The 13,728-nt window shown below is 36.4% G+C and overlaps 1 protein-coding gene across 1 annotated transcript in view; it reads left to right on the top strand.

Moving 5' to 3' along the window:
* Nucleotides 1-13,728, top strand: part of LOC118203884 (carboxypeptidase B-like) — a 61,550-nt gene that overhangs the window by 22,126 nt on the left and 25,696 nt on the right. Inside the window, exons 2-3 of the mRNA XM_035376186.2 lie at nt 8,923-9,009; nt 13,333-13,408. Coding sequence (XP_035232077.1) covers nt 8,927-9,009; nt 13,333-13,408 — 159 coding nt within the window. The 5' untranslated portion in view covers nt 8,923-8,926. The remainder of the gene's footprint in view (nt 1-8,922; nt 9,010-13,332; nt 13,409-13,728) is intronic.

Genomic DNA, 13,728 nt, shown 5'->3' with positions numbered 1-13,728 from the left:
CGAGTTGGCCATTTAAAAGAGTTAAGATGCACAATATGTCTTTCACGGTTCTAAGTGTTCAATCATTTCAATTTATGAGTTTTTAATATTTATCATGCACATGCAGATATTTTTTTAAAAAAAGGGGGAATTTTCTTACGTTAGCCATTGTATAATTAATCATCATCAGGCCTTGCGCACAGACTTTCCGGAGTTTCGTCAAGGATTTCAGTTTCGGTAACTCGTCTGTGTCATCATCGGAATTTGGCTCGCACTTCCATGGTTTTAACAGCTAACATGAGTTTGGGTGAAGAAGGACCTTCGTTCCTTCCCTTTGAATCGTGTTACTGTGTAAGAATCACTGGGTAACACTTCTGTGATTATAAATGGGTCTCGATATTTCGGCTGTGTCTTTGCAGGTTGGCCTGTAGCTTTTGAAGCACATCTCATCGCAAGTATTTCTCCTTGCTCAAATATTACTGTGCAAATTTCTCCATCATTTTCATTTGCTGCTCTTTTATTCTTGTTCGCGTTTGCTGTTGAATTTTTCGATAGTTATACCAAAAGTCTACATCTTCATTTGCTAACTTCCTAAGGAGCTCATCATTAAGTATGAGTGAATACCCTCATAACATTTCAAATCGTGTATTATTCGCAGTTTTATACACAATGTTCAGATATCTTCCTTTTATCTTGGAATCCCAGTCTTTATGATGTTTATTTAACATATGTGTTGTTATCGTTCCTAAAATTGTTCTACTGACAGAGGCTTTATCACACTATTGTTTGAGGGTGTTTGACACAATTCAAGATACGACGAATTCCATTGTCTTTACAATAATGCTCAAATAAAAGTGAAGTGAAATAGGATCTTCTGTCGTTTATTTTTTCCGGTAGACCAAAATCATTTACAAATTCTTTCAAAGACTCCAAAAACATACTTTGGCACTTATATTTTTAACTGCAAAATTTCTCACAAATCTTATATTATCAATTACCACTAATAGCTCCTGATTTCTTCTAGAACGTTTTTGAAAAGACATAAATGATCCATATAAATAATAGCAAAAGGTCTTTTACCACGTATTATGGGATATAATTAACATTATTGATAGCTTTCTGTCATTTTATTAATGAGGGATTCGAAGCACCTCATGCTTTTGAGGATCACACATTGGTTTTCCACAAAACGTCTATTTTTTTACGCAGTTCTTAATTGCTTTCTTTTCCTCTGCAGTTCGCTCATTTTGTTTTTTCTTAAAAAATGTCGATAGTTCTGTTCTGTTCTTGATCAGCATATCGTAACATTAGTATTTGCTTATCTTCTGTTAGGCTTAGATTTGACGAATTTCAGAATTTTCAGCTATAGTCGTCATTGTATCATCAGCTTCCGATACTAGGCCTAGAACAGTGACACTGTTTACTACAACTTTCCGATACCAGAACAGGGGCGTTAAGTAGAGTTCGTGGGCCCCCCATGTGAAAACGTATTTCTGGGCCCCACTCCCCATGATTTACAGCATTCCAAAAAAAGGAGAATCGATGACTTTGATCGGGGCTGAGTTAATTATTAAGTAATATAAGCATGTGCTTATAGTATACCATAACTGAAAACGAGTAATAGTTTTTTTTTTTTTTTTTTTTTTTTTTTTTTTGAGAGGAGGGAAAAAAAATTCTTTGTTTTTAGGTCAACAAAGAGTAAAACTGGAGCCTTATTCCTGGCATCATTTGGTTTCTAATCCAGCTCTGCTGCTCTGAGGAATTTTAAAGAGATTTTCTCTTCATCACAGATGCATGCATCAAGGACAAATAAATAAATCTACAGAAAAAAGAAGCATGTCATGTAAAATACAGAATTAAAGAATTAAAAAAACAACATGCGAAATATAGGATTAAAGAAAGAAGCCTAGATTAGCAGATTTTATATAAAATTTTACATGAAATATGCACCGATCTAAGTTTTTTTTATTATAATAATTACTATTTTTAACAAATGAATGAATGACGGGTTAAGTTACAGACTAACAAACAGATATTATAGTAGGTAAACATACAAAAAGAAATGATGTTAATTTTATCCCATAATCGATTTGGTTCACAAATATGAATTATTCAAAAATTTACAAATAAATAAATAAATATAAGCACTTCTTGAAAGTAATATATATATTGTCACGTTCGTACGGGGTTCGTAGATTTGGAGTGAATAACGACAACACTTAGATCGGTGCAAGTATCGAAACACACTTTATTTAGCCAATACTGATCAAGACATCTCCAAAGTCACGTTTTAGAGTCGTCGAAGATCTACCATAAACACGCTGACACAATCAGCGACACAGCCTTCAGGTTATCAGGCTATAACGGTGGAGACAGCTTCACTGCAAATCGCCAGAGTACAGCTCCCGACTTTGCTTGGTCGCTCTCGGAACTCCACGTACTCTCGAGTCTCTTCACGCTACAACTCGTGATGCACTCGACGACACAGAGCACAGCTCCCGACTCTTCGGTTCAGTCGTTCTCGGAGCTCAACACGCTCTCTCTCTCTCGACGATGTACTAACCGCGATACACTAAGAGACTCTTTCGGTGCATTCGACGACCCACTCGGCACTCGCTGGCCGGCTGTCAGCTCGATCGACTCCGCAGGGATTGACTCACTAGACAAGATACCAACTTGATACTAACTGACTGCGGGCCAGCTGGGTTTATATAGCTTTCGGCTTGTGTTCGAGAACATTCTGGGTAAACCGGTAAGAATTCGTTCCAGAAGGTTCTCCAGCCGTCCATGGTATATGGCCAATTTTTGTCGCCAAATGTGGCAACCCTGCCTTCCCTTGCCATTTTATGACAACCCTAAAACTGCTTTGCGGGGAAGCCATCTTACCGCGCCTGTACATTTCGTAACAATATATATATTACTTTCAAGATCCTTACCTTAAAACCCTTTTCAAAATCCTAACTTTAAAACAAACATTTATATCAGACATTTCATAAACAAAAAGTGTTCAATAATACAATATAATTTTTTATAAAAGATATGTTTGCTGAAGTTTCCCCCCCCCCCCTCTCTATCCATTTAATTCCTCTATGTACCTAATTTTCTTCTTTCCATGAGCTCTAATATTTTTGGTAATTAAGGCAGTGCTGTGGTTGACTAATGTTATACTGTATTTTCTCCCTTTTTCCGACTGCCGTAGCGATTAGCCCGGGTTAGAATCTCGGAGAAGGCATGGTTGTAACTGTCCGTCCCTTCGTAGGAGGCAACAGTAGCCACTATTAGGTGCTTCCATAATGAAGTGACCGCCACTTCCGGCACTTTAGTGGCTCAAGGCTAATAGCTATTAAAGAAAGAACTCGGCTATTAAAAGAATTCTCCTTACCCCGTGCCTTCGTCGTGTAATTGAAAAGCACGTCCATCTGGCATCAGAATGTGCGGAGATCGAATCTTGGCAAGGGCACCACTGATTTTTCGTATTACCTGCTTTGATAAACCTAACGACTCTACAGTGTGACTGATAAAACTGATGATAAAAGTCACCATACACAAGTATTAAAAAAATCCTGATTTATTAAAATTTGCATCTTGCTAGTTTTATTTTCTTCAAAATTCTTTATTAATTCTGTGAACAACTCCCAATTTTTCAACTATCTGAACTTCAGTGCCTAACAGTGACAAGCGTGAGGGAAATTAAATACATAGCTGATTAAACGTAAACTCTTTTACTCATTTCAAGTGATTAAGACCGTTGAATACCGTGATTAAGATCGTTCGACGCAGGTTCGATCTGGGCTGTATGGTTAATTTTCTCATATGTAACTTGATATGAGTCAGTTTCCTTAGAAAGTCCTCCACAATGGCATCCGTCTGCTTTGGAAGACAGCCCTCGTGTGCTTTGCCATGAACTAATTTTTCTATGTATTTGTTGTTTAATTAATTTTACAGGCCATTAGATAACTAGTTGTATATCAACCGATGGCCGAGTGAGACTAGATATGGATTACGTGTTACACACAGGAAGGTTATCTGTCTTTTTGGATTTAGGTCATAGAGATCTATATGGTTCATAATGGCATCAATGAAAACAAGCTTTCCATCTCCACTTGTGTCATACAAGAGCAAACCATAATGGATGCAGCCCATGTTTTACAGTTGGACGTGAAATTTTAGAACTAAGAGTAGTATTTGGCTTTTTGGGGTAACAATGCGACGACCCATCAGTACCAAATATATTACATTTCCTCTCATGGCTGAAAATGATCTTTCTCCAAAAGTTCTGTATCCAAAAGTTCTGTATGTTTCTCGCAGTTTAATACGACAGATACGACAGTGTTCTCTTTCAAACAAAAGCAGAAACAAAACTAATTACCTATATCATCGTCAATCACGTCGTACTTGTGAAATAAATACTTCATTTCTAACTGAGCCTTTCTATTTCTTAAATTTATATCATTACATTCATTTATAAAATTTCTGAAACCAGAGTTCGTTTTGCTCATTTACCCTCTCTACATTTTTTTTTACTTAAATCTACCATTCAAAATTCTGCTCAAAAGAACCCTGGCGAATTATTTTTCAATGTTCTTACTTTTTAAAATAATATATTTTAAATCTATTAACTGACTATCAGATAGAACGCCTTATAAGGAACAAATCTTCTGATATATTCTTCTGTAGAATGTCTTTAAAAGGTTGCTAGCTCTGTCAAACCGCAAAGCAATTTTGCACTTAAAAAAATCATACAGATATAACACAATTTATGTTTCTATTTAACGTATATTGATAAAAACGAGAAAAGAATTCTTGAAGTTACTTACATAACTTCAGTTTCATTCTTTCAATCCCAACCACACTCCTACTAATCCATCCCTGTTGGGAAATCGAACACAAAAACCCACTCCTGCGCTCACCCGCTTGGACTGCTACTTTTGCTGAACTCTGCGCATTCTTCTGGAGTCTTTTTAAGCAGCGCCATCTATTGGCCAATTATAACCACGTGTACCAAAATCATCGCGACGGCTTTTTTTTTTTTTTTTTTTTTCTTTTTAACCTTCCAAATACTCATGCAAAGTTGTCGTAATTAGTGAGATACCGTGCTTCTACGTATAATATGGTAATCAAAGATCGTTGTTAGAGCCAGTGTAACCGGTGGAATCAGGATACAGCAGAGTTTACGGATGGCAAAATTTTTAGAATTTCAAGAAATAATGTGCAGCAGAATTTAGGGATGGCAAAATTTTTGGAGTTAAGAGAAGGCACTAGGTAGCTGAAACTAAGGGGGACAAAATTTTCAGAATTTAGGACCCACAAAGATTGTACCCAGCGGTAAAATGCTTAGCGCCCCCGTTCGTGATGGTAGCTAAACGTAAGGTCAATCGAGCAAAAAATGAATCTCATCTTAGGTGTTGGTAACTTCATCCATTTTTCAACTACTTTCGGTTGTAAAAAACAACTTTTGATTCCCCTTTACCTTTTTCCCACGCAAAATGTACTCAATACAGAATTTTCCAGTTTTTTTTCTTTAAATCCGCGTTGCAACTAATATAGCAGTGCAAGTGCCCAGTAAGTTAGTATGCAAGCAGCAAGATTGTTACTAAAATCAGGAAAAAATTAAAAAATATATTAATATTTAAAGGGTATTTTCTTACACGCTTGCCTTCGAAGTGTAACTGGAAGCACATCCGACATGTAATCCCGAGGTCCAAAGTTCGAGTCCCGGTAATGGCACGGCAGATTTCTTCAGGTTCTTGACATCGAAAAATTAAAAGGTTTTACAATGGCACCCGAACTAAAAGGTGGTAGACGATAATTCGTCGCAAACAGGATTTGGCGGTTGAGTCCACTTATCCTCAGTCGCCCTTTAAGAGGAGGCGTATATAAGGTATTTTCTCCTTCCTTTCCGCATGCCATTGTGGTGCAGTTGGATAGTATGTCCGACGCGTAATCAGGGGGTCCAGATTTGGAGTCTCGGCGAGTGCTTTGTTGATTCCTTCGATTTTCTGGCTTCTAAACGTTCTCTGCGTACTAAACAGATATTCTAGGTTTGGGTTCAGCTGAGAATAAAATTGTCGAGGCTGAGTTAGGAAATGACAGCAATGAGATGTCAATATTTTTGCCGGGAGATATGCATCAAGCATAATTGAATTTCTTTCTCTACGCACGATGATCTTTAAAACTCGTAACATTGTAACTTCCTTATCATAATGAGCTTTTGCAGGCGACAACATAAAATGAGAAGAAGTTATGCTGGAGCCACGACATATCTCAGTAATCGAGTAATTTTCTTTTTAACTCCTAAAAATATTAATGTATTTGACGTTATCCGAAAGTAAGTACTTCATGTAAGTACCAAATCTCCTTAAGGGTAATTTTATCCGAGATTCGCATACCGCTGTTGTATTTTCTTAGGCCATAAGTTCTAAGAATCATAAAAGCGTTCATAATAGCAAAAGTATTTCCTGCGCAAATTTTAAATCTCAATTTAACATCTGTTTACAGAGAACAAAATATGCTGTTCCCATAGCAAAACTTTCAGAAGTTGCATATGTTATAGCATACAATGAATGGGAAATATAAACAAAACATCAACATCTTTTGGTGCTTACATATTATCCTGTCGAATGTGAAAGTTGGCTACGATTAAATCTTGAAAGCTGACGGAAATCCAGCCAAAGTTGCGCTAATCGTTTCCGAGGAGTTCTGAAGCACCTGATATCTCTTTATTTGATGAATAACGAGTACTTTCGATTTGCTCCATTTTTGCACCGCGTAAAAAGGCTTTCGTCTATTTTATTTTGCAAGGCCTCTGGATTTTACTGAAACCTCTGTTTAGATAACATGAATACAAATTCCCGCAAACCAAAAAATTGTTCCAATCTATTACTGTTTTGTTGGCTATATTCAGCCGACCATATCGTGTTCATTAATACACACTTCTTTAAAAGCAGGATTCCATAAGGCAGGCTCTAAATTTTAATAAGTTTCTTCAAAATCCAAGGGAAAAATGTACAGGAATGATAATTAATTTATATCCTTGTTCATTACCCCCAGCTGTCATTTATTGTACCGGCTAGGATCGGTACATGGACAGGATCGGCGCCGGAGAGAAAAACACGAGCCTGACAGTTTTCGAAGGTCTGTGGTAAAAATGCATTATCCCAACTTTTCATACTTTGATACTTTGTTGGTTATTCTGGCATGCTGCGGGAGCGGCATGCACTACTCCTACTCCTCCCAGATTCCTGAAGGAGTCACCTTAGGGTCCTGGCGTATGTAAAAGTCCAAAGATGAAGTTTCTCCGGTTGAGATAGCCTTGTAAAAGAAAAAGAGAAGTGAAGCTCTGATCTTCGGTGATCAGGTAGTCATGTCTGGAGCAGCTGCAGAAGGACAGGAAGGAGGAAAAAGCTGTCCGGAAACACGTTAAGTGGTTTGTAGAATCCGAAACGTGGTGAGCTTGCAAACTATTACACAATACAGAAAAAATACATGTATGCAAGAAACATTAAAGAAAAATCCTATGTACAATATAAAACAATATCTGTTCTGACAAAACAGCAATTAATTGGAAGTGATGAATTCTTGAGTAAATAACAGGAAGAAATAATACGAGATAACCTATATAGTAGTTTAAGCCTGCAATCTGTAGTATTAGTAGTGGTGTAGCAGTTGGTCTGTTAAACATGAATTCTGTGTACTGCAGGGTAATTAATATACGTGTGAGGTGCATCCCTTATTAATCGGTCTCTAGTTAACGCAGTATGATAGTGGTACTGGTGGGTAGCAAAACAGCTAATCAAATCTTCAGACTAATATAGCCGCACCCCGCTATGAGTTCCGGGATCCAGGAGTGGTGACCTCGCGGGTCCAGTTGGAATGGTTAATTTAGATAAGGTTTTTGAAAAGTCTGTCGCCGAGTGATTGTGGGATTAGCGGCAGGTAAAATAGACTACTGAGCTCTTCAGAGCGGCTTTTTGCCTGATTCCTGCATACTGCCTAATATGGATGTTTCCGGAAAAGGAACAGAACACTAGGACAATAATACCTTGAACGTAACAATAATATCCTTGTTCATAAAAACAAAAAATTACTTACTTATTCGAGTATCAATCGGAGTTAGATTAAGCGAAAGTGCAGGTGTTAATGAGTGTTTTGGTGTGTCACGCTTATGCATAATTAAAGTTGAATCGCGCTGCTTGGAAATCGATGGTATAATACGTTAGCACCTAGCTTTTGTTTCTTAAAACTGTCCCTGTCTATTGTGCCAATGATGGTCGAAAATGATGTCAGTCGCGTCACTGTTTGGTCGCCTTTTTTAAGACTTATTTCAGTTCTTAGTAAAAAGGGATTGAAAGTGAAACCTTTGAACTATTATGTAAATTTTACGCCACGGTTGATAACGTAATGCGATGTAGTTTCATAGAAACGAAATTGGATTTATGAGATTTGAAATGCTTACGCCATACTCTTAGCCCTCTTTAACCCTCTGATATGACTTCATAACTTAGCCCCTAATTTCGAAACAGATCCAAGATCAAGTCCCAAAAAGTAGTATCTAACTGCTCAACTTTAATACGCGAAGTAAAATAATGAACTTGGCACGATGTTCTCAATTAGAATATAATCTTTAGAGGATTTACATTTCACAACCCTTTGTAGCATTTCATGCTTTTCTGTATAAATACTTTATTTTACACTAATGCATAAAAGTGCTCGTTGTTAGTACCCACTACTGAAAGCATATTAAGTTTAAAAGATTTGTTTTATGCCAATATTACGGATTTACTAAAACCTTTTGTGTTTTCTTTGCATAAAAATGTAACAGTATAATGCAAAAGAGCTCGTCCCCCTTTTTAGTGATCCAAATGTCTTATAATAACTTTCATCAAGCTCTTCTCCTGTCATAATTTTAGTTATTTATTAATATTCACCATTTATTTTTTTAAGGTAAATGATGGAGAAAGATTGGACATGGCTTGGCATACTTGTTATTGCGCTAATCGTTGGATGCGACGCCTTCCAGAACTTTACTGGGTAAGAAAATTAGTTGAAATGAAAAATGCAATAAAATTCAGTACTATTTTTAATTTTTATAATACTCTCTCTACTATATATTAGTTATTTATTTGTTGCTGTTAGTAAATATCCTAATTATCCTCAGTAAGTATTCGTAATTATAATAAAATGTAATGAATCTGTTACTAGTAAGCTAAAATCTCTTTTGCAGTGTTTAACTATATTTTTAAATCTAATGAAAGCAAACAAATATGGTTATTTTTAATATGAGCAAAGCATAAAACCAATGTTTTTTTTATTCTGCGTCAATAAATAGAACCGGCTTCCTGCGGTAATCTAATCAATGATTACCAAAATAATTTGAAATTATCAAAAGCGCACGATCTACAGCTTTTGCAAAACCATTTTTGCAATCGAAATCATGGGGCTATGAAAATAATTTAAAGATCAATAATCATACTCTAAATAACTAAATTAATGCTACAGGTCTACCTGTTAGTGGCATTTATAGTCAGTTACATATTAAGCATTGCTGGAAAAGGAAATTTTAGTTTGGAATTTTGCGAATCAGGCAAATTATTACCTGCTTACAAAGCATTCATCTATAATATAGAGAAAAGTTGACTTATCTAAACCGAATGAAAAAAAAAGCTATGACTGTACGATTTTTCAGATGTATGTCATTAGTAATAAAATATTGAACTCCAAAATGTGTTTTGGAGTATCTTCATATCAACTCTGTCTTATTGAGAAATTTCTCTTCAAGCATTTTTGATGTGCTGAAGTTGCTCTTCATAGGAGTTTCTTCTAGACAGTAGAAGAATGCAGAAATAGTACATGTCCCATAAAGCGCAAACAACTGACTACAGATTAATATCCAAAGGAACATACAATGGTACATAAATGAAGTGACTTTCAAAGAAGTTATTATGAACAGTTTTGAGATAACAACATAAACAGCTAATGATAAAATGTACATTTTGGTATTTACGAATTATTTTGTTAACTGGGCCGAAGCTTATACATTTTCTCAGCAAGGATCTACGACTAAGTTCTTATGTATATGGCTGTCTTGTTTATGAATCTCTTTTTACAGGCAACAACTATTTTGCTATTTTTGAACAAGTGGAGAAATATTTCGCAGTAGAGACGTCTCAATCGTGACACATTCAGTCAAGCAGCATGATAGAGCCATTTCATTGAATGAACTTGGAATATCTTCATTTGCGTGTTGGTAAAAAAGCTATTTGAGAACAGAACAATTTATTGAACATAACTTCATGGAGGCCCGGTGGTGCAGTGGCTAGCGCATCGCGCAGCAGCACCACAGGTCTGGGGTTCTATCCCCAGGCTGGGCCGTGATCTTTGAGAGGGAGAAGGCCATGACACTAGTCGAACAAATCAAAGATGAGTCATGCTTTCCGTCCATCGTTTCTCCACCATGAGTTTTGTAACTACCTCTCGAAGGTTACGTCTCTCGACTCAACCTTTCATCCCTTGATTTTCATCCCTTGGGTAGATAAAATGAGTACAAAGTTCGCTTGGAGACTAAACACTGGGGGTGCTGCGATAAGATGACCACTTGTTCAAGGCATATGCTAACGCACCTCCGGGCAAACGGTCAAGAAAGCAGATTTCGGGGCACTACTGGCCTTGGCCCCCTAGGGCTGTTGCGCTACTGAGTTTAGTCTAGAACGTCATGTTTGTTCTACATTTTTTCCATCGTAAATGATCTGAAAAACCTGTGCTTATCTTAATTGTTAATGTTCTGAACTGTTTCCGAATGCATCTCCTTCATCTGAACAACACCTTTGAAACTAGCGATACGTTTCGCAGATTTACAACAGTCATCAGTGAAGGGATTAGTGTGTACGACTTTAAAACAGCAGAACAGTAACTCAAGAGAGAAAGATCGGTATGGTAGAGAAACCCAAAATATCCATCGAGACTTTCTCACATTCTTAGACAGTTAGGAAATCTTTACAGTACGGCGTAAGCATTACAAACGGTACAAGCAGAACTTCGTTGCTAGGCAAAAATACTGCGTTATACTGTCAACTAAAACTTTCAAATCTGAAAGTTTTAGTGGTTTAGTTTAGAACGTCATTGAATAGTTGTTTAGTTTAGAACGTCATTAGTTCGTATTAGGCTTAAAATTATTTTTAACTGAAAAATTTTGAAACTTAGAGCTTTTGTGTTAAAATATGAAACTGTATAATTCTTCGTTAACCAAGCTTTTTTCATTTGCAAATGGATATTGGGAAGAAATGGGAATTTTAGAAATCGCAGCAGAGTTTTTTTTATGCGGGATTTGGTAGCGTATCAGGTACGCGGAAAGTTGACTTTCTGTGGTTGGCTGTGCTTAGAATTTACATTCTACAGTTTTTGGCAGTGTGACCGCTTATACAATGCTTAGCATTCATAATATGGTAACAGATATGTTTTGGTCTTGAAGGGAACGTAATCGAACCCACCATTGAGAAACTAGATTTGACCACTAAGTACCTAATATACAAGGTGTGACAAAAAAAAAAAAAAAAAAAAAAAAAAAAAAAAAAAAACGAGATTGGTCCAATAAAATCATTATACTTACAGAATCAGTTCTCCGTGACATTATCACCTTCAAAGTAGTCCTCTTCAGCGTTCACACACTTCTGCATTCGGTGCTGTCATTGCTGGTAACAGTTCTGGAACGAATGTTTTGGAAGGCCCTTCAGGAGATTCTCCGTTTGTGCCTGAACCTCTTCAGGTGAGGTAAAATGGATTCTTTTTAAGTCAGATTTAACTTTAGGGGAAAAAAAAACGTCGCATGGAGCAAAATCAAGTGAATAAGGAGGATGCCCCATCACAGTAATGTTTTTGCTGGTCAGAAATTGCTCGACAGATAGCGCCGGGTGAGCGGGTGCATTGTCCTGGTGCAACAGACTGTGGCCTTTTTGTTTTCCTAATTTTTTCTCGAAGTCTTTTCAGTACTTCAATGCAGTAGTATTGATTAACAGTCTGACCACTGGGAACCCATTCAATCATGATGAAAGCCTAAGGGTTAGGTGCACGTTCCTCATCTTCCACACTGTCCCTTTCCCCTGAAAACCGCTTATACCATTCAAACACGTGCATGAGACAAAATTTCATCTCCATAAGCCACGGTTAACATTTGAAATGTTTCCTCTTTGATGATTTCTTAAGTTTCACAAGAAACTTGATGTTGATTCGCTGTTCGGTTTTTACATTAGACACTTTTCCGGCAGAATGCAGTTGCACGTGTTCACTCAATGGCCCCGCCGGCGTGGTCAGTTAAGTCGAAACTGGCCGCATGGATAGAGGAGGTGTGTGGCATGAAGTCATCAAAACAGTTGTTGCCAACTCCACTCTGTTTTCAAGCTACAAACTTATAGTCTCTTTTTTTTTTTTTTTTTTTTTTTTTTTGTCACACCTCGTACCATTGAGAAATTAAGTTTATCTATTGAGTAGAAAATACATCATTGACAAACTACGCGTTCCGGATCCAAAGGACACGTACTTGTAAACTTCCCATTATTATGTTTCAGTCGTATATTCCTGTGAATCTGAATAATGCCCTAAATCACCTAGCTCTACAATAGATTAGTTGCTTATTAGCCACATTCAGTAAGTATCCTCATTATTCTCAGTAAGTATTCGTAATTATTTGCCACTTAAATACGTACTTTTAGAATTTAAAAACTGCGTCTCTTATCACTCAGTACAAAGTTTCACCACCTGTAAAAATTGTTTATATATTATGATGATCAGGGTTGTCAGTTTAAGGAATTTGGTGAAATTCAGAGATAAACTGTCATTTTGAAAATATTACCACATTAAAGATACTTTAAAGTTTACCGATTCTTTCGTGAATTTATCAGTATCACTATTAAGAATTGAAAGTTTGAGTGTTCGAGAATAAGCTACGTCCATTCTTATTATACAAAGAATTGATGGTGAAATCAAAACTCAATCTTGGTTGTGGTTCTAGTGATGGATAACACAAGGTTATAAAATATTCACAGATTTATGTAAGCTTGTGAATAAATTTGACAAGTTTTGATGTACTAAAATATAAAGCGAGCTTTCACCAGAACTTGTATGGAATTGTCAGTAGTATCCCTATTTTGATTTCACAGAATGTGCATGAATATCGCACCTCATTGAATGTTCAAGACAGCACCTTTCTGAAGCAATAGAGTTCATGAAAATACTGCAATGGAGACTGAGAATTCAGATGCCAATATGCATTATGATATTATTAGATATCTGTAGGTATGCTGAACTTGATTGATGCAGTCTGAATGTTTGTTCTTATCTGATAATCTTATGCGTTTTCAGGCACAAACTTATTGCCATGGTACCACGTAATTCTGAAGAAGTGGAGACTTTAAGAAACTTTATGGAAGATCCCGAGGTAAAGCCAATTCATCTAAACTGTTTGTTTTCTTAATTTAAAATTTTTATTTTGTGGTTCTGTTATTGCTATTATTATTATTATTATTTGCATTATTTGAAGACAGTTTGGTTTTACAGCTTTCGATCAGAATTTAATATCCTTAAACCAGGTTTTATTGGAAAGATTTCCCATTTCAAAGTTCAGAAGATATTTTTTTTTCAAACTTTATTTTAATTGTAAAGCACTGAAGCGCAGTTTGGTCAAAATCATGTAAATATGAGTCCTTAGATATTCTAATAACATATGAAATTTGAAAACTTTACAATTGCTATTATCTC

Source organism: Stegodyphus dumicola, chromosome 2 (genome assembly GCF_044657685.1).
Source record: "Stegodyphus dumicola isolate Sdum_Otavi_A_Nest chromosome 2, ASM4465768v1".
NCBI classification, from domain to species: Eukaryota; Metazoa; Arthropoda; class Arachnida; order Araneae; family Eresidae; genus Stegodyphus; species Stegodyphus dumicola.
Note: the sequence above shows the minus strand (reverse complement) of the source record. Positions and strands in the feature narration are given on the sequence as shown.